The sequence below is a fragment of the Anomaloglossus baeobatrachus genome, chromosome 1 (assembly GCF_048569485.1).
Source record: "Anomaloglossus baeobatrachus isolate aAnoBae1 chromosome 1, aAnoBae1.hap1, whole genome shotgun sequence".
NCBI classification, from domain to species: Eukaryota; Metazoa; Chordata; class Amphibia; order Anura; family Aromobatidae; genus Anomaloglossus; species Anomaloglossus baeobatrachus.
In genome coordinates this window covers 759,349,980-759,369,616 of record NC_134353.1, presented here as the reverse complement: position 1 = coordinate 759,369,616, position 19,637 = coordinate 759,349,980, and the positions used below count along the sequence as shown (strand labels likewise).

At 45.9% G+C, this 19,637-nt stretch overlaps 1 protein-coding gene across 1 annotated transcript in view; it reads right to left on the bottom strand.

Annotated features, from left to right (window-relative positions):
* Positions 1-318: 318 nt before the first annotated feature.
* Positions 319-19,637, bottom strand: part of FBXW8 (F-box and WD repeat domain containing 8) — a 202,099-nt gene continuing 182,780 nt past the window's right edge. The window contains 2 exon segments of the mRNA XM_075324830.1: positions 319-358; positions 960-1,133. Of these exon segments, the coding sequence (XP_075180945.1) occupies positions 319-358; positions 960-1,133 (214 nt within the window).

Below are 19,637 nucleotides of genomic sequence, written 5' to 3'. Positions count from 1 at the left end.
TAGTGACGAATATAGCCACCTTTTTTATGATGACACTCAACAGCCTACCATCCATAGATTCTGTCAGTTGCTTGATCGGTTTACGATCAACATTGTGCGCAGCAGCCACCACAGCCTCCCAGACACTGTTCCGAGAGGTGTACTGTTTTTCCTCCCTGCAGATCTCACATTTTATGAGGCACCACAGGTTCTCTATGGAGTTTAGATTAGGTGAACAAGGGGCCCATGTCATTATTTTTTAATTGTTTAGACCTTTACTGGCCAGCCACGCTGTGGAGTAGTTGGATGCATATGATGGAGCATTGTTCTGCATGAAAATCATGTTTTTCTTGAACGATACCGAAGTCTTCCTAAAACACTGCTTGAAGAGTATGGCACACCTTGTGCTTTTTGATACTCCAGTAATGTTGCAGCTCTGAAATATGGCCAAACTGGTGGCAAATGGCATCTTGGCAGCCTCACGTTTGATTTTCCTCAATTCATGGACAGTTCTTTTGCGCCTTTTTTGCCCTACACGCTTCTTGCGACCCTGTTGGCTATTTACCATGAAACGCTTGATTGTTCGGTGATCACGCTTCAAACGTTTGGCAATTTCAAGACTACTGCATCCCTCTGCAAGACATCTCACAATTTTGGACTTTTCAGAGCCCGTCAAATCTCTCTTCTGACCCATTTTGCCAAAGGAAAGGAAGTTGCCTAATAATTAAGCACACCTTATATAGGGTGCTGATGTCATTACACCACACCCCTCCTCATAAGAGAGATGCACATCACCCGATTTGCTTAATTGGTAGTTGGCTCTCAAGCCTATACAGCTTGGAATAGGACAACATGTAAAAACAATTATAAAAATGATCGTGATCAAAATACTCATTTGCCTAATAATTCTGCACACAGTGTATAATCCCAGTAGAAATGCTGAGTAAAGTAAAATGATCTGCAGCTGGCATAGCACATACCTGGCATGCATCTCCCACAACTTTGTACCCATTCTTTGGTCCCAGGTGCAGGTTAAACCTTCTTCTCCTCCAGAAACCACCTTCCAGTCATCCATCTGCACTGCGGAGACTCCCAACTGATGGGCATAGAAGGAACAGTGAGACTTGCTACACCGGAGGTCATGGACACGCACCCTGCAATATAGAAAATCAGAGGTTACCTGTGTGAATTAGAAAAAAACATACAAACAATAAAATGGTGTCCTTCACTCTAATTCAGACATGAATGCAATTGAAGCACGTCCACCTGCTACTCGCAGCCATGAGATCCATTAGTACACTACTGCTAAAAGTCATATGAAGGAGCACAAATCTAGAAGTGTAGGCCCAGATTTAAAGCTCTTGGTTCAAACTATGTCACAAACCTCTACAAATAAATTCACAACATTAATCATCATTTGCTAAATTTGAAAAGTGATGTGAACAGTGGTACGGTCTGTTTTTACTTTTCCACAGGCAAAGCAATATAAGAGCTTGTTTTTTGAGGGACAAATTTTGAATGTCACCAACCAATTGACCATACAACGTACAGAGAAACAGGAAAAATGGTGGAAAAATGGAATTCCGCATTGTTTTTGGGTCTTGTTTTTACGGTGTTGTGGTAAAAGTGGCCTGTCAACATGATTTTACAGGTCAGTACAATTACAGTGATATTAATTTTGCATGGTCCTTATAACTCCAGTGACTCAAATCTCAATGGGTACAAACAGACCTCATGGTAACTGAAGAGCCAGGCTTTGCTCGGTATTACAACCTTTCTGGGAAAGAAGGCTGGATCTGGGGGTGAAGCATTTTTCATTTTTTACTGAAAATATATTTACTAAGAACTTTACTTTTTTAGTGTTTACAGCAATGGTGGAGTTCATGTATTCATTAATCACAGTATGCTGACTATATCGTGTATGGATGCATTTGATAAGTTAGGCCCCGTGCACACGTTGAGTATTTGGTGAGTTTTTTACCTCAGTATTTGCAAGACAAAACCAGGAGTGGGTGATAAATACAGAAGTGGTGCTCGTGTGTCAATCACACTTTTTCCTCTGATTGTTCCACTCCTGGTTTTGGTTACAAATAGTGAGTTAAAAAACTGACCAAATACTCAACGTGTGCACATGGCCTAAGACAGCCAGCATTTACATCATGTGTAGGGAGCTCAACCTGTGAGCCCCGTCCACATTTGCGGACCCCAGCACTGACGTACAAGTCTTTCATTTTGTGCTAAGGAAGTTAAGGAACTGTAAAAAGCCTCATGAAAAAAATAGTCACACATTTTGTTTGTTTCATCCTAGAGTAGTGTAAAGTTAGGCCATTTGTTTAGGTGATAAATAATAGTCAAAGTGCCTGCGTAATTAAAAGTTTTAGTTCAGCATTCATTTTGGGTTGAGTACACGTCTCAGCATACCTTGAGCTGATTTGTAAACTTAATCTACACTTGTTACATCTTCAAAAGGTAAGAATGAAACCCCCACCTCCAACCCCCGTATAAATGTACTTTTCCACTTGTGAATAGCTTTCTATGCGAGAGCATCAGAAGCAATATGCTAATGACCCTCTGCTGCGAGTATCAGCCGAGGGTCATGCGACTGTGATGAGATCTTGGTAATGTATCACAGCTGCAGATAAGAGGGAGGCAGCACTTTCTCCCCATCTTCTCCCCAGCCTGTGTCTGCGTACATCGTACTGCAGTCGGTTGCAATCTCCTCCGGCGTCTTCACCTTTTTTCAATGTTGCTCCAATCCTGTGGTGTCATCTTGTGCCCATATCGTCTGACTGGTCCGGAATGAAGAATTTACATCACAAGTTCTCAATACAAATCTATGGGAACCAGAATGAGACCAGAATCAGGATCTCTGAGAGTTGCATTGAGATATGACCTCCAGAGCGCTCCATGAAACACTGGAGCTGCCGGCAGGTCACAAACTGGAGAATAATGACAGGAACAGCGGTGGTAACAGTTGAAGATGCTGGAGGGTGAGTATAAGACCGGGGGCAGGGAAGTGAGATTTAAAGCATCACTCCAGCAAGGAAATTTAAAAAACCGCTGGAGTGGTGCTTTAAGAAACCGGTGTTGGTTGGATCCATATTGCTGACATGTACCAATTTCCAAAGGGTATAAATGAATTTGATGTGGCCAGGAAAATTAGTGGAAATACTTTAATAGACATTGGCTAAAAAAGTGGTGCTAGATCACCCCATAATTTGATTCCTGTCTGTAAATATTTAGAAAACCTTACACCCATTCTCCTGCAGCTGTGAATGAAGTGGCCATTCTGTGTCAAAGGACAAAAGAAAAATCCTCATTTAGTAGCTCTTTATAATTAGAGATAATAGCAGTAATGATTAGCATTATAGTGCCAAGATGTGCTGCAAGGGTTAATGCCACTACAAAATGAAAGACATTTTATCATCTTCGTATATTTTTTTTCTTTGCGCTACTTTAATTTTTTCCATGGGCCATAACTTTTTTTTAATTTTTGCATCGACATAGCCGTATGAGGGTTTGTTCATTGTAGGAAGAGATGTACTTTGGACAGATATATACTTCATGTTACCACATAATGCATTGAAAAAAAACTGAAAAAAATATCCAATTTGGGTGAAATAGGTGTGGGGTGAAGATGATTATGGCGATATCAAAATTTAAATGTTTTTGTTTTTTTTTTAGACTTTAGTGGTTAAATAAATTCCTAACTTTGTAGAAAAGAAAGAATTGCTTTGTGTCATTTTTTATTTTTCCATTGATGGTGTATCGGGGCGTGCTTGTTGTAGTGTCGGTTGTAGTTTTATTCATTATCATTTTTGAGCACATATGACATGTAGAACACTTTATTATACAATTTTGAGAGGATTGTTTTTTATCCTTATCTTTAATCTGAAAAAAAGGAGTGAGTCAAACTTTTTTATATGGTTTTTCATTTTAAAAAACTTTTATCAAATGAATCAAAATTTTCAGTTTGTTTCTCAGTCTTCTTATGGACTTGAACCTGTGATTCTTTGACTGCTTGTAACAAACTGCAGTATATAATAGAAATAATCTAATAGTAAAGGCCGATTTACACGCAACGACGTATCTAACGATATGTCGTCGGGGTCACGGAATTCGTGACGCACATCCGGCATCGTTAGCGACGTCGTTGTGTGTGACACTTACGAACGAATCCTAACAATCAGAAATACTCACCTAATCGTTGACACGTTGTTCATTTTTAAAAGATCGTTGCTCGTTCTGGACGCAGGTTGTTCGTCGTTCCTGATGCAGCACACATCGCTACGTGTGCTACCCTGGGAACGACGAACAACAGCTTACCTGCGTCCTCCGGCAACGAGGTGGGTGTGACGTTAATCGGGCTGCTCTCCGCCCCTCCGCTTCTATTGGCGGGCCGGTGTGTGACGTCGCTGTGACGCCGCACGAACCTCCTCCTTAAAAAAGAGGCTGTTCGCCGCCCACAGCGACATCGGTAGGAAGGTAAGTACGTGTGACGCTTCCTAGCGATATTGTTCGCCACGGGCAGCGATTTGCCCATGACGCATAAATGACGGTAGCGGGTGCGATCACTAGCGACATCGCTAGCGATGTCGCAGCGTGTAAAGCAGCCTTAAGGGCAATTGGATGCATAACAGACACGCCATGGTTAGCGATTGATAGTGGCATTAAGTGGTTAAACAGCAACCAGCCAACACCTGCCATGTACGGAGCGGGGTCCCAAACTCTCTCCATATACCCCCTGAGCCTAAATGATGAATACTTATGTTATATGGTCGCTAAGGGGATAATTGCCGACTTGTTATATGTCAGAGTGGCACTTTTTCCAGAGTGAACGCTCCATAACCCACCTGCAAAAGCCCTCAACAAATGCAAAAAAAAGAATTAATATATGAACTACAATGTCAAAACAACTCTCTGTGCATATGGTCGGCCTTTGAAACACTTCTTTTAATGGCTCCAGATTTCTAATGATGTGAAAAGGTTAAAAGAAGGGACCAGACCATTCTTCACGGGCTGTATTTGTTGATATGGTGCGATTATCTCTAGAACGCATTCACCGGTATAACTCGTTATGTAGTGTGGATTGTTTCCTTATACAATTTTTTGTAGGAGGGTTTTTCGGGTCACATGGCACTGACGCGTATTGTTTACCTGTATATCTATGGAGACACTCACATGTGGCATATTTCCGGATGTGACGTAAACGACTACCATGGTGACTCAACTGCACTAGCAGAGGCCGGTTTGTTCGGATATGATGTATCACATCTCCCTTGCCAACGAGTCCTTGGTAACGCTTACCGCTTCCTATGCGATGACCGATTGTGACGGGTTTGACGTCACGATTGAGGGCAGATTTTGATGTGAATTTGTTCCGGAGGCAAAATTACACGGACAATGCTAATTGGATTATGACTAAAGAAGGATCTGAATCGGGGTCACACCACTCCTGGAAAAAGCATCGCTAATACGAAACGTGTGTTGGGTGTGCTGGATGCCATTACTTTTTTTCCTAAACACCTATATAGGTAAACTGTGGGTTGTTATTAGGACCTTGATCTATATATGTCCAATTGTGATGTGACCTTTGTTTAATGTATCATGGACACACTTGTGCTTTTACTTCATGATTTTTCTTTTAACTATGTTAAACATGTCATTACACACACTAATATATATATAATATACATACAGTTAGGTCCAGAAATATTTGCACAATGACACAAGTTTTGTTATTTTAGCTGTTTACAAAAACATGTTCAGAAATACAAGTATATATATAATATGGGCTGAAAGTGCACACTCCCAGCTGCAATATGAGAGTTTTCACATCCAAATCGGAGAAAGGGTTTAGGAATCATAGCTCTGTAATGCATAGCCTCCTCTTTTTCAAGGGACCAAAAGTAATTGGACAAGGGACTCTAAGGGCTGCAATTAACTCTGAAGGCGTCTCCCTCGTTAACCTGTAATCAATGAAGTAGTTAAAAGGTCTAGGGTTGATTACAGGTATGTGGTTTTGCATTTGGAAGCTGTTGCTCTGACCAGACAACATGCGGTCTAAGGAACTCTCAATTGAGGTGAAGCAGAACATCCTGAGGCTGAAAAAAAAGAAAAAATCCATCAGAGAGATAGCAGACATGCTTGGAGTAGCAAAATCAACAGTCGGGTACAATCTGAGAAAAAAGGAATTCACTGGTGAGCTTGGGAACTCAAAAAGGCCTGGGCGTCCACGGATGACAACAGTGGTGGATGATCGCCGCATACTTTCTTTGGTGAAGAAGAACCCGTTCACAACATCAACTGAAGTCCAGAACACTCTCAGTGAAGTAGGTGTATCTGTCTCTAAGTCAACAGTAAAGAGAAGACTCCATGAAAGTAAATACAAAGGGTTCACATCTAGATGCAAACCATTCATCAATTCCAAAAATAGACAGGCCAGAGTTAAATTTGCTGAAAAACACCTCATGAAGCCAGCTCAGTTCTGGAAAAGTATTCTATGGACAGATGAGACCAAGATCAACCTGTGTCTTATTCTTCTTCTATATGGATGATTGGAACTGACTGTTTCTATTTGGACCTGCACGCTGATCCGGTTTTTATCGAGGACGACCGGTGCTGTATTCCCTTCCCCTCCAGTGAGCCTAGGTGTAACAAGCATATACGGGTAGTGCAGGACTGCGCTCTCTTTTGGATCCAAGATCAACCTGTACCAGAATGATGGGAAGAAAAAAGTTTGGAGAAGAAAGGGAACGGCACATGATCCAAGGCACACCACATCCTCTGTAAAACATGGGGGAGGCAACGTGATGGCATGGGCATGCATGGCTTTCAATGGCACTGGGTCACTTGTGTTTATTGATGACATAACAGCAGACAAGAGTAGCCGGATGAATTCTGAAGTGTACCGGGATATACTTTCAGCCCAGATTCAGCCAAATGCCGCAAAGTTGATCGGACGGCGCTTCATAGTACAGATGGACAATGACCCCAAGCATACAGCCAAAGCTACCCAGGAGTTCATGAGTGCAAAAAAGTGGAACATTCTGCAATGGCCAAGTCAATCACCAGATCTTAACCCAATTGAGCATGCATTTCACTTGCTCAAATCCAGACTTAAGACGGAAAGACCCACAAACAAGCAAGACCTGAAGGCTGCGGCTGTAAAGGCCTGGCAAAGCATTAAGAAGGAGGAAACCCAGCGTTTGGTGATGTCCATGGGTTCCAGACTTAAGGCAGTGATTGCCTCCAAAGGATTCGCAACAAAATATTGAAAATAAAAATTTTTTTTGGGGGTTTGGTTTATTTGTCCAATTACTTTTGACCTCCTAAAATGTGGAGTGTTTGTAAAGAAATGTGTACAATTCCTACAATTTCTATCAGATATTTTTGTTCAAACCTTCAAATTAAACGTTACAATCTGCACTTGAATTCTGTTGTAGAGGTTTCATTTCAAATCCAATGTGGTGGCATGCAGAGCCCAACTCGCGAAAATTGTGTCACTGTCCAAATATTTCTGGACCTAACTGTATATATATATATATATATATATATATAAAATTATATGTATATTATTATTAGTCCGGTTCTTTTTATTAATACTGTTTTGGGGTGTTTGGGTAGGTGTTCCCAGTATTACATCTATCCTTGTTGAGGGGTCTTGTTTTATGCGACATCGTTTGTATTTTTTTTTAATCTACTCAATAAAGATTTTATTATTTTATGCAGTTGCATAAGTTGTTGGTGTTATATGCGATGTGAAAAAGTTAAGAGAAGTGACCAGACCATTCTTCATGGGCTTCCTCTTGGAAGCTGCTCATTGATATATATATATATATATATATACACACACGTGATATAAAGTTAAAAAAAAGAAAAAAAAGTAGTCTTCTTGTCTGAAATGCATTGGGTGCACGTACCCTAACAATGCATTTACCGTATTTTTCGCTTTATAAGACGCACTTTTGTTCCCCCAAATTTTGGGGGAAAGTAGGGGGTGCGTCTTATAATCCGAATATACGGGGGGGGGGGGTGTATATATATATACACACACTACAGAGTCCAGGGGAGGTGCGGGCAGCTCTGGAGCTCTGCTGGGGGACTTATGAAAGCTGGGAGCAGAAGCCTTTGATCTCCTGCACCCGCTCATATAATATGCACAGCTGCTGTCCACCACCATGGTGCTGAAAGTGCACCGCGGCGATAGGCTGGGGCAGCAGTGTATATTATATCTGCCTGCCCCTTCTTTGATTGCACATGCCCCCTCCCCCGTGTTAGCTATGTCCCCTATGCTGCTGCAAACAGTAAAATAATAAACTTTTTACTCACCTCCTCCAGCGTGTCTGCCAGGCCTCCCTCCTGCTGCTGTGATAAGGCACAAGAGATTTCACTCTGCCGTGCCGATCACATGACCGGCCGAGAACCAGGAAATGCAGGAGGCTGGAGATCAACCCCGAGGAGGGGACACAGACAGGACAATGCTGGAGAAGGTAAGGAAAGTTTATTTTCCTAAAAGCAGCAGCATGGGGCGATATATAACACAGGGAGCTGTGTGCCAGCAATAGTGGGCCATGTGCCGCTACATGGGGCCGTGTGCCGCCACATGGGGCCATGTGCCAGCAATAGTGGGCCGTGTGCCGCCACATGGGGCCATGTGCCAGCAATAGTGGGCCGTGTGCCGCCACATGGGGCAGTGTGCCGCCACATGGGGCCGGGTGCCGCCACATGGGGCCATGTGCCAGCAATAGTGGGCTGTGTGCAGCCACATGGGGCCGTGTGCCGCCACATGGGGCCGTGTGCCGCCACATGGGGCCGTGTGCCGCCACATGGGGCAGTGTGCCGCCACATGGGGCCGGGTGCCGCCACATGGGGCCATGTGCCAGCAATAGTGGGCTGTGTGCAGCCACATGGGGCCATGTGCCAGCAATAGTGGGCTGTGTGCAGCCACATGGGGCCGTGTGCCACCACATGGGGCCATGTGCCGCCACATGGGGCCATGTGCCAGCAATAGTGGGCTGTGTGCAGCCACATGGGGCCGTGTGCAGCCACATGGGGCCGTGTGCCGCCACATGGGGCCGTGTGCCGCCACATGGGGCCGGGTGCCGCCACATGGGGCCATGTGCCAGCAATAGTGGGCTGTGTGCAGCCACATGGGGCCGTGTGCCGCCACATGGGGCCATGTGCCAGCAATAGTGGGCCGTGTGCCGCCACATGGGGCAGTGTGCCGCCACATGGGGCCGGGTGCCGCCACATGGGGCCATGTGCCAGCAATAGTGGGCTGTGTGCAGCCACATGGGGCCGTGTGCCGCCACATGGGGCCGTGTGCCGCCACATGGGGCCGTGTGCCGCCACATGGGGCAGTGTGCCGCCACATGGGGCCGGGTGCCGCCACATGGGGCCATGTGCCAGCAATAGTGGGCTGTGTGCAGCCACATGGGGCCATGTGCCAGCAATAGTGGGCTGTGTGCAGCCACATGGGGCCGTGTGCCACCACATGGGGCCATGTGCCGCCACATGGGGCCATGTGCCAGCAATAGTGGGCTGTGTGCAGCCACATGGGGCCGTGTGCAGCCACATGGGGCCGTGTGCCGCCACATGGGGCCGTGTGCCGCCACATGGGGCCGGGTGCCGCCACATGGGGCCATGTGCCAGCAATAGTGGGCTGTGTGCAGCCACATGGGGCCGTGTGCCGCCACATGGGGCCATGTGCCAGCAATAGTGGGCTGTGTGCAGCCACATGGGGCCGTGTGCAGCCACATGGGGCCATGTGCCAGCAATAGTGGGCCGTGTGCAGCCACATGAGGCCATGTGCCAGCAATAGTGGGCTGTGTGCAGCCACATGGGGCCGTGTGCAGCCACATGGGGCCATGTGCCAGCAATAGTGGGCCGTGTGCAGCCACATGAGGCCATGTGCCAGCAATAGTGGGCCATGTGCCGCCACATGGGGCCATGTGCCAGCAATAGTGGGCCGTGTGCAGCCACATGGGGCCGTGTGCAGCCACATGGGGCCGTGTGCAGCCACATGGGGCCGTGTGCAGCCACATGGGGCCGTGTGCCGCCACAGTGGGCTGTGTGCCGCCACAGTGGGCCGTGTGCCGGCCACAGTGGGCCGTGTGCCAGCCACAGTGGGCTGTGTGCCAGCCATAGAGGATGTGTGCCAGGCATAGGGGACATGTGGCATCACTGGGCCATATCCAGATTCAGAGGGCTAATTTTAGGATGGGGGGGGCTATGAGGGACATTTACCCTATATGATTAGTCAGACGGACACTGGCATTATAAGACGGACCCCATTTATTAAAAAATTCTCTATTCCTTCACCAAATTTGGGGGTGCGTCTTATAATCAGGTGCGTCTTATAAAGCGAAAAATACGGATACTTATTTCCCAAAACTATAGCTATTTCATTACCGATGTTCCATATTAAACTGCTGAACCTGCTGCTTTTTTTTTCTCTTTCCCTTAGAATATACACTTATTAGAAGAGACGCAGAATAATAGTAAAAGCTGCTTCCTGATAATACAGAAGCTTCAACCAGGTTTCTAAGGGCTCGTTCGGACATCAGTATTTTCCATATAGAAGAAAAACAGACCGAATTTTTTTATCAGTTTGATCAGTGTGTGGTCCGAGGGCCATCAATTTTTCTTGTATGTGAAAGAAAAAGTATTTCTACCTTCTCCCTTCTGACAGTCTGTAAAACTTGGACGATACTTATGTCATTGGAGTGCGGTCTAATTTTTTTCATGGACCTTTAAGGCCGCTTTACACGCTACGACATCGTTAAGCGATGTCATTGGGGTCATGGAATTTGTGATGCACATCCAGCCGCGTTAGCGATGTTGTTGCGTGTGACACCTATGAGCGATTTTGAATTGTCGCAAAAACGTTCAAAATCGCTAATTGGTAACATGCGCCCCTATTCTCAATTATCGTTGCTGCTGCAGGTACGATGCTGTTCGTCGTTCCTGCGGCAGCACACATCGCTATGTGTGACACCGCAGGAACGAGGAACCTCACCTTACCTGCGGCCGCCGGGAAAGGAAAAAGGAAGGAGGTGGGCGGGATGTTATGTACCGCTCATCTCTGCCCCTCCTTTTCTACTGGGCGGCGGTTCAGTGACGCTGCTGTGACGTCGCTGTGACGCTGAACGAACCGCCCCCTTAGAAAGAAGGCGGTTTCCCGGACACAGAGACGTCGCAGAGCAGGTATGTGCGTGTGACGCTGCCGTAGCGAACATTATCACTACGGCAACGATCACATATTGGCCGTACGACGGGGTCGGGAACTATCGCGCTCCACATCACCAGCAAATGCTAGCGATGTTGCAGCGTGTAAAGCGGCCTTTAGGGTATGTGTGCACGTTGCGTTCTCTGCAGTGCAGAAAAGAACGCACGCACCCTCTGGCAGACTGGACACTACGTTTGTAAAAAAAAAATGCATCCACAACGAATGCATTTTGGATGCTTTTTCTATGCATTTTGCATGCATTTTGGATGCATTTTTGACAGTGCGTTCCCCCGGCAATTCAGCTCTGCTATATACCGGCTGACAGCAGACACAGACAGAGTCGCGCGATGAGAATGAACTATGGTGAACTTCACCCGGCTTCATTGTCATACCGCAGCTCTGTCTGTGTGTGGCGTCCTGATTAGCGGTCACCTGTGAAGGACTCACCGGTGACCGCTAATCCCCTGAGTGACTGAAGTGAGCAGCGCGATTAGCGCTGCCGTCACTCAGGTTACCCGCGGCTAGCTGGAGTCCTCCACCCGAGACCGCAACTCACCTGTGACTTCATCGCTGATCGCGCGGCTCACTTCAGTTGCTGCGTGGAGCTGACAGAGAGCGGTCTGGTCTGTGACCGCTCTTGTCAGCTTCATGTAGCAGAGCTGAGAGTGTCGCGGGACCTCGTTTGGATTACGTCGGACCTGGAGGGGTATTTGAGGATTTTATTAAAGTGGTGAAAGAGGGTGTTTTTTTTTGTCTTTTATGCCAAATTTTTGGATGTGTGTGTGTGTTTATTTTCTTTAACTTACAGGTTAATCATGGAAGGTATCTCGGGGAGACGCCTGCCATGATTAACCTAGGACTTAGTGGCAGCTATGGGCTGCTGCCATTAACTCCTTATTACCTCGATTGCCACTGCACCAGGGCAATTCGGGATGAGCCGGGTAGAGTCCCGGGACTGTGGCATCTAAAGGATGCGGCAATTCTGGGCAGCTGCTGGCTGATATTGTTAGGCTGGGGGGCTCCCCATAACGTGGGGCTCCCCATCCTGAGAATACCAGCCTTCAGCCGTGTGGCTTTACCCTGGCTGGTATCAAAATTGGGGGGGACCGCACGTCGTTTTTTTTTTAATTATTTATTCATTTTACTGCACGATATAGACCCGCCCACCTGCATCTGTGATTGGTTGCAATGAGACAGCTGTCACTCAGCGTGGGGGCGTGTCTGACTGCAACCAATCATAGGCGCCTGTGGGCGGGCAAAGCAGGGAATGCCAGATTGAATAATGAGCGGCCGGAATTTTCAAAAGATGAAACGCCGTCGGAGCAGTGTGACAGCCGTGCAGCGCCACGCTGGTGATCGGTGAGTATGAGAGAGGAGGAGAGACTGATCGACGGACAGAGAGAGGGACAGAAAGAGAGAGAGAGAGACCGACCGACAGAGAGACAAAGAGACAGACAGAGCGACCAACTGACAGAGAAAGAGACTGACCGACCGACAGACAGAGATTCACCGACATCCACAGACAAAGATTGACCAACATTGACAGAGAGAGACTGAAAAGACCTGCGTTTTGCTTGTCAAAAAAGCATGCGGAACGCAATAAAAATGCAGTCCAAGTGCATTTTGGTTGCGTTTTGACCCACATCATTGATTTCAATGGGTGGAGAACGCAGCTACAACGCACAAAAGAAGTGACATGCTGCTTTTTTTTCCGCAGCAATTTTGGGCATTCAAAAACGCTGCGTTTAAAAACGCAGCGTGTGTATTGATTTTTTGGATTTCTCATAGACTTTGCTGGGGAAGCTGAACGCATGTAATTTGGCACTGAAATCGCTGCAGTTCAAAACGCAGCGTTTCTGCGGAGAAAATCGCAACGTGCACACATAGCCATAGAATTGTGTTGCTTATTTTGATCTGGACAATTGGATGAAGATTGGACATATTTCTGTTATTTTGCGCAGGCTGCTCTTTCCACAAAATAATGATCAAGGACATATAAACAGCCCCCTTCATTATAGATGCAAGTGCTATATGTGAAATTCACAGATAACACCCGTATGAGAAAAACGCACGTCTGAATGAGAACTTAGTTCTATGTCTTAATTGTTAACAGAATTATCCACTTCAGGAGAGGGCAAAACATAAGGGTATGTGCGCACCTAACGTTTTTTTGTGGCATCAAAAACGCTGCGTTTTTGGCCGCTAAAAAACGCACAACGCATCAAAAAACGCATGCGTTGTTACCGTGATTTGGTGCATTTTGCTGCGTTTTTGTTCACTGCGTTTTTATGCGTTTTATTATCAGTGAACAATGCCATTAAAGATTGGTGAAAAAAAAAAGATCTTTTGTCATTTCCTGCTTCAATCTGTTCTGATTCATTCTCCACTAGTGTATGCAGGAGAGCAGACAGCAGCTGCAGAGCTACAAGGCTCAGCATGCTCCATCCAGTACTGTATGCTGGAGGGAGAGGCAGGGGGAGCAGAACTACAAGGATCAGCATACTCCATCCACTAGTGTATGCAGGAGAGCAGACAGCAGCTGCAGAACTCTAAGGCTCAGCATCCTCCATCCAGGACTGTATGCAGGAGTTTTTTGCAGGCAGGTACAGCTGACCCCAACCCCAAGCTGCCTATTTGTACTTGGCTGAGAACCAAAAATTATTTCATGAAATAATTTAAAAAAAAAAAAAAAAAAAAAAAAATGACATGGGATTCGCCCCATTTTTGTGTCTAGCCAGGTACAACTAGGATTGGAATCCGCAGCGGAGGACGCCCAAACTTTCTGGGCACCCCCGCAGCGAAGTGCAGTCCGCAGCTGCCCCAGAAAATGGCGCTTTCATAGAAGCGCTATCTTCTGGCGCTGTATCCAACTGCCCTGATGCCTGGTGGCTTGCTGGATAATAATGGGGTTAGGGCTAGCTGTGTATTATCAACTGGCCCTAAGCCCGAAATTCATGGTGTCACGCCAATATTAGACATAGCCACCATGAATTTCTAGTAAAGATTAAAAAAAAACACAACACAGAGAATTTTTTTTTATTACAAATAAAACACAACACAATTAGTGACTCCATCTTTATTGAAATAAAGAACCCCCACCCCCTCCGCAGTAATCCTGGGTCAAGGGTCCAGCGATGTCCAATCCAGATCCAATATCATCTGATTGGTTTGCTGGAAAAAAGGCAAAGCGATCAGATGATGTGTCGGATTCAAAGATGTGAATCACATGACACATCAGCTGATTGTATAAACGCCGTTTATGCAATCAGCTGATGCATCAGTAGAAAAAAAAACAAACTACACACCTCTGTGCAGACTCCCGTCCGATCGCTGCAGCACCCGGCAGTAATCAGATGATACGGTCACCTGACGGCATCAGCTGATAGTTTAAGCGAGCCGGGCGGTAAAAAGCTGGCCTCACAGCTGGACTTATACTATCAGCTGATGCCGTCAGGTGACCGCATCAGGTGACCCCATCAGCTGATCACCGGCAGGTCCTGCAGCCATCGGACGTGTCCCAGGAGTCTGCAGACAGGTGAGTATGATATATTTTTATTTTTCTATTGTTCACTTTTGATTTTGCAACTGCTTCCACCTCCCGTCCGGACATGGCACAAGACGGGAGTGGACATGGCGCCTGACGGGAGGTGGAACCAGGGGTGGCGGTACTGGGAGGATTCACGCTTCTGTGTTTTCTAACAGAAGGAATCCTCTTCCTGTACACGTAATTGTACTACCCACCCCTTGCGTTTATAGCTGTGTTTTTAGTCATAGAAACGCAGCTATATTTGCAATTTGCGTTTTTCATTGCGTGTTGGAACATCTCATTGAACTCAATGGGTGAAAAACGCAGGAATAATTGACATGCTGCATTTATGTAGGCACCACAAAACGCAGCTAAAAAAAATTCTGTGTGCAGACAGCAAAAATTGAAACTCAGACTTTGCTGGTGAAGCAGTCATGCAGTTTTCTGAACAAAAACGCACCCGAAAAACGTGCAAAAACTCGGTAAAAAACGCCTAGTGCGCACATAGCCTAAAGGTCCAGTCACACTAAACAACTTACCAGCGATCCCAACAACGATAGGGATCGCTGGTAAGTTTCTAGGAGGTTGCTGGTGAGATGTCACACTGCGACGCTCCAGCGATCCCACCAGCAACCTGACCTGGCAGGGATCGCTGGAGCGTCGCTACACGAGTTGCTGGTGAGCTCACCAGCAACCAGTGACCAGCCCCCAGCGCCGCGTGGAAGATGCTGTGCTTGGTAACTAAGGTAAATATCGGGTAACCAACCCGATATTTACCTTGGTTACCAGCGCACGCAGCTACCCGTGCAGAGAGCAGGGACCAGCGCACACTGAGCGCTGGCTCACTGCTCTCCTAGTTACAGCACACATCGGGTTAATTAACCCGATGTGTCCTGCAGCTACATGTGCACAGAGCAGGAGCCGGCACTGACAGTGAGAGCGGCGTAGGCTGGTAACAAAGGTAAATATCGGGTAACCAAGGACAGGGCTTCTTGGTTACCCGATGTTTACTGTGGTTACCAGCCTCCGCAGAAGCCGGCTCCTGCTGCCTGCACATTTAGTTGTTGCTCTGTTGCTGTCACACACAGCGATTTGTGCTTCACAGCGGGACAGCAACAACTAAAAAATGGCCCAGGACATTCAGCAACAACCAACGACCTCACAGTAGGGGCCAGGTTGTTGCTGGATGTCACACACAGCGACATCACTAGCAACATCGCTGCTACGTCACAAAAGTTGTTCGTTAGCAGCGATGTTGCTAGCGATGTTGCTTAGTGTGACGGGGCCTTAACAGGCTCTGTCCGTGTACCCAGGGTTATACCAGATAAAGATAACTGGTATCTCATATTCAGATACTATTGATAACAAACCATATGATTTATAAAAAATTTGGAAGCAAAAAAATCTAATTGGTTTAAAACCAATGCAGCCATAACGGTACATTATACCCATCTGGGGAAACAGTCGGAGAGCAAGTGGCAAGGATTTAAATAGTAGATTATATGAGATCATATGAGAAAATGTCCCTCAGGTGAGAAGTGCAAACATTTCCAAAAAGGAGCGGCTTCCAGCATCCTATTAGCAAATGTCTTCCCGCAAACATTAAACTCACCCCAGGGTGTAGTAAGACATTCTCCTCTGTAACCTCACAGCACACATACTTTACAGGAGTCGGTACTATCTCACCAGACTCATGTACGCCCTTCAGACATTACTCCATGCCTAGACTTACAGTGAACCCAATGTCCAACACTCTAAAAATCCTCAGAACATGTCAGAGCCGTGCTGCGTAGGAGCATTACATTATATAGAACGGTCATCCTGTGTACAAAAAGCACAAGTGACTCCCTCACAGCAGGGACCCAGAGGAACAAAGAAATGCCTATAGCAAACATGTACTTAGAGCAAATAAATGCTCTGAATTTACTAAAATAGGTTCCGTTCACATTTTCATTGCTTTTTGATGACAAGAGTGGCATAGATGCACTATAGGATTAAGATCTGGAGACTGTAAGGGCCAGGAAGGCAAGGAAATCTCCGGACGAAATTCATACTATACGGCCCATGTGGCATGGTGCACTGTTCTGCTGAAAATGTCCTTCTGCCATTGGATACAGCTGATGAAGTATGGCCATCCGCTCTCGCCGGCAGTACCGGAGAATCTTGACATAGTACAGTGTGCATGCTGTAAGGATTCAGAAGTCTGCATTATGTGACTGAGACTTTTATTAGAAGACTGGACAACCCCTTTAATGCTTCTTAGGCCACATTCTGACACTCCCCACAACATGGAGCAACAGAAATCTTACAGGGGTTGTCTGATGAAAACAAGCTGTTAGTGATAAGTGAGCACTACCCTGCTCGGGTGCTCAGTACTCGTAACCAGCAGTCAGATGCTCAGATGGGATCGATTAGAGTACTGGAGAATAATGGAAAATTTCCCGAAAAATGCATGAGTTCTCTACTGACTTCCATTATACTCGGGTACTAAGCATCCAACTGCTCTTAACGCGTACTGAGCACCCGAGCATGGTAGTGCTCACTCATCACTACTTATCATCAATCTTTAGGATAGGATGGTCGGAGGGAGTCTGACTGCTGGGACCAACACCGATCTGCAGAACGGGTAACTTTTATCCCCGTTAGAAGGGAGCAGCAGTGTGCATTTTTCACCTGCACTCCTTTCATTTTCTATGGGGCTGCAGAGCTCTATTAATGACGGCCCCATAGAAAGTGAATGGAGCTGCAGTCGGGGATCCAATCTGACATTCTATTTTTTAATGGGGATAAAAATCCCCCATTTTGCAGATTAGTGTGGGTAGCCCTCCGATCAGCAATTTATTCCCTGTTCTGTAGATTGGTGATAACTTATTATTTTTTTTTAATCAGATAAATTTTTATTTTACACCAGGTATACAAAACATTCAACAATAACTATAAACTTTCCCTCCCCAACATCCCCTCCCCCTCCCCCCTCAGCGTACATATTACCCATATCATTATCAAAGATCTTACATTTTAACCCTTCAATAGCATATATTAGAATGTATAGCACTAACTATCTCTGCCCCTAGTCCAACATCTCCCAACTCTAAAATGTATCCATATTGCAGCCACGGATTCCACAATCTATCAAGAAGTGCAAGTTGTTTCCTTTTCCCATATATGCTTCTCTCCATTCGAACAATATGATTAACATATGCGACAAATTCCCCTCTAGTCGGTGGGTCCCTCTGCATCCAGTGTTTGGCAATTACTTTCCTTGCCGCAGCAATCTGGCTATCACTATTTAAAAATTGTTGTCTACTCTAATTTCCTCCACGTAACCTAGAAGACATACCAGGGGTTGTCTGGGACGTTTACATCTATAAGCTCCTTCTATTCTATTAAGAACAGTTATCCAAAAGGGTGCCAACCTGGGGCACATCCACATCATGTGAAAAATGCCGGTACCTTCTCCATTACATCTAGGACAGTCGGAGTTACTCCTCAATCCCATTTTACACATAATTAGCGGGGAACTATATGCCCTATGCACCACGTAGAGGTGGGATAATCTTGCTGGTTCACTCATTGATAATTTCGGTATGTATTGCAAAACACTATCCCATACCTCATCAGTGATCCCGTCTATCTCTGCCTCCCATTTAGTCCTAGTGTTTGCAGGGTGATCAAGCAAATATGTATGCAGTAGGTCCCTATATATAGTAGATATGATTCCTCTTGTGGGTCCACTACTACACACATTTCAGTACTAGGTCTGCCTGTACCAGCAATGATTGCTTAACCCCCTGAGCCACCACTGCATGCGCCAACCGTTTATATTGGTACCACCCAAGTGGGTATATCCCAAACTCATCCTGTATTTGTGTAAACAATTTCAAACGTCCCTGGGTTAGAATTTGCCCCATATACCATATACCTTTACGTGCCCATTCCTTAATTTTGCCTATCTTGTATATCTCAGAGCAGTTTTCATTTTCCCACAATGAAGAGAATTCAGTTATTGCTGTAATCCCTCTTATTTGCTTGATCTTCCTCCAGATTCTATTTATCAAGCTAAGTGTGGGGCTCGTTTTTCCTATTCTCCCAAATGATTCGTCCTCCAGTCCGAACACTAATGGCTTCCGATGCAGTACATGCCCTAACAGTCTGGATGCTGGGTCCACCACCCCAAAATCTGCCCATCCCCTGAAATGTTGACTCTGAGCTGTCAGATAATATATTCCCGAATTGGGTAGTGCTAGCCCCCCCTCATTTTTCGGCCTCTGTAGCGTCTCGAGTTTAAGTCTGGCTTGTTTGTTCTTCCATATTAGAGCACGGAACATGGAATCAATCTCCTTAAAGTGACTCTGAGGGATCCAAACAGGAGAATTCTGCAACACATAGAGTATCTTGGGCATAAGCACCATTTTAATAAGATTAATCCGTCCTATTACTGATAAATAAAGATTATTCCAAGCAGTTATCTTACTTCACAGTTGCTTCAGCAAAGGGACTAGATTAATAGTAATGTAGTTCCCAATTGGCATGGATACCTGAATGCCCAGATATCTAAACTGGTCCACAACCCGCAGTCTGTTGACCTCATCACCCAGGATCGAGCTATCCACTCCCGCATCCACCTGAAACAGATCTGATTTGGTCCAATTGATAGTCAGTCCAGAGATCCCTCCGTACCGCTCGATCACCTGCATGGAACAGCTCAACAATGTCCCTGGGTCTCCCAGAAACAATAGAATGTCGTCTGCATAGAGAGCTATCTTCTCTTCTAGATGGCCATATACAAATCCCTTTATGTCTCTGTTCTGCCGTATAGCAGCCACCAGTGGCTCCACTGCCAGAGTAAAAAGGAGAGGCGAGAGCAGACATCCTTGGCGAGTACCCCTTTGTAAATCCACC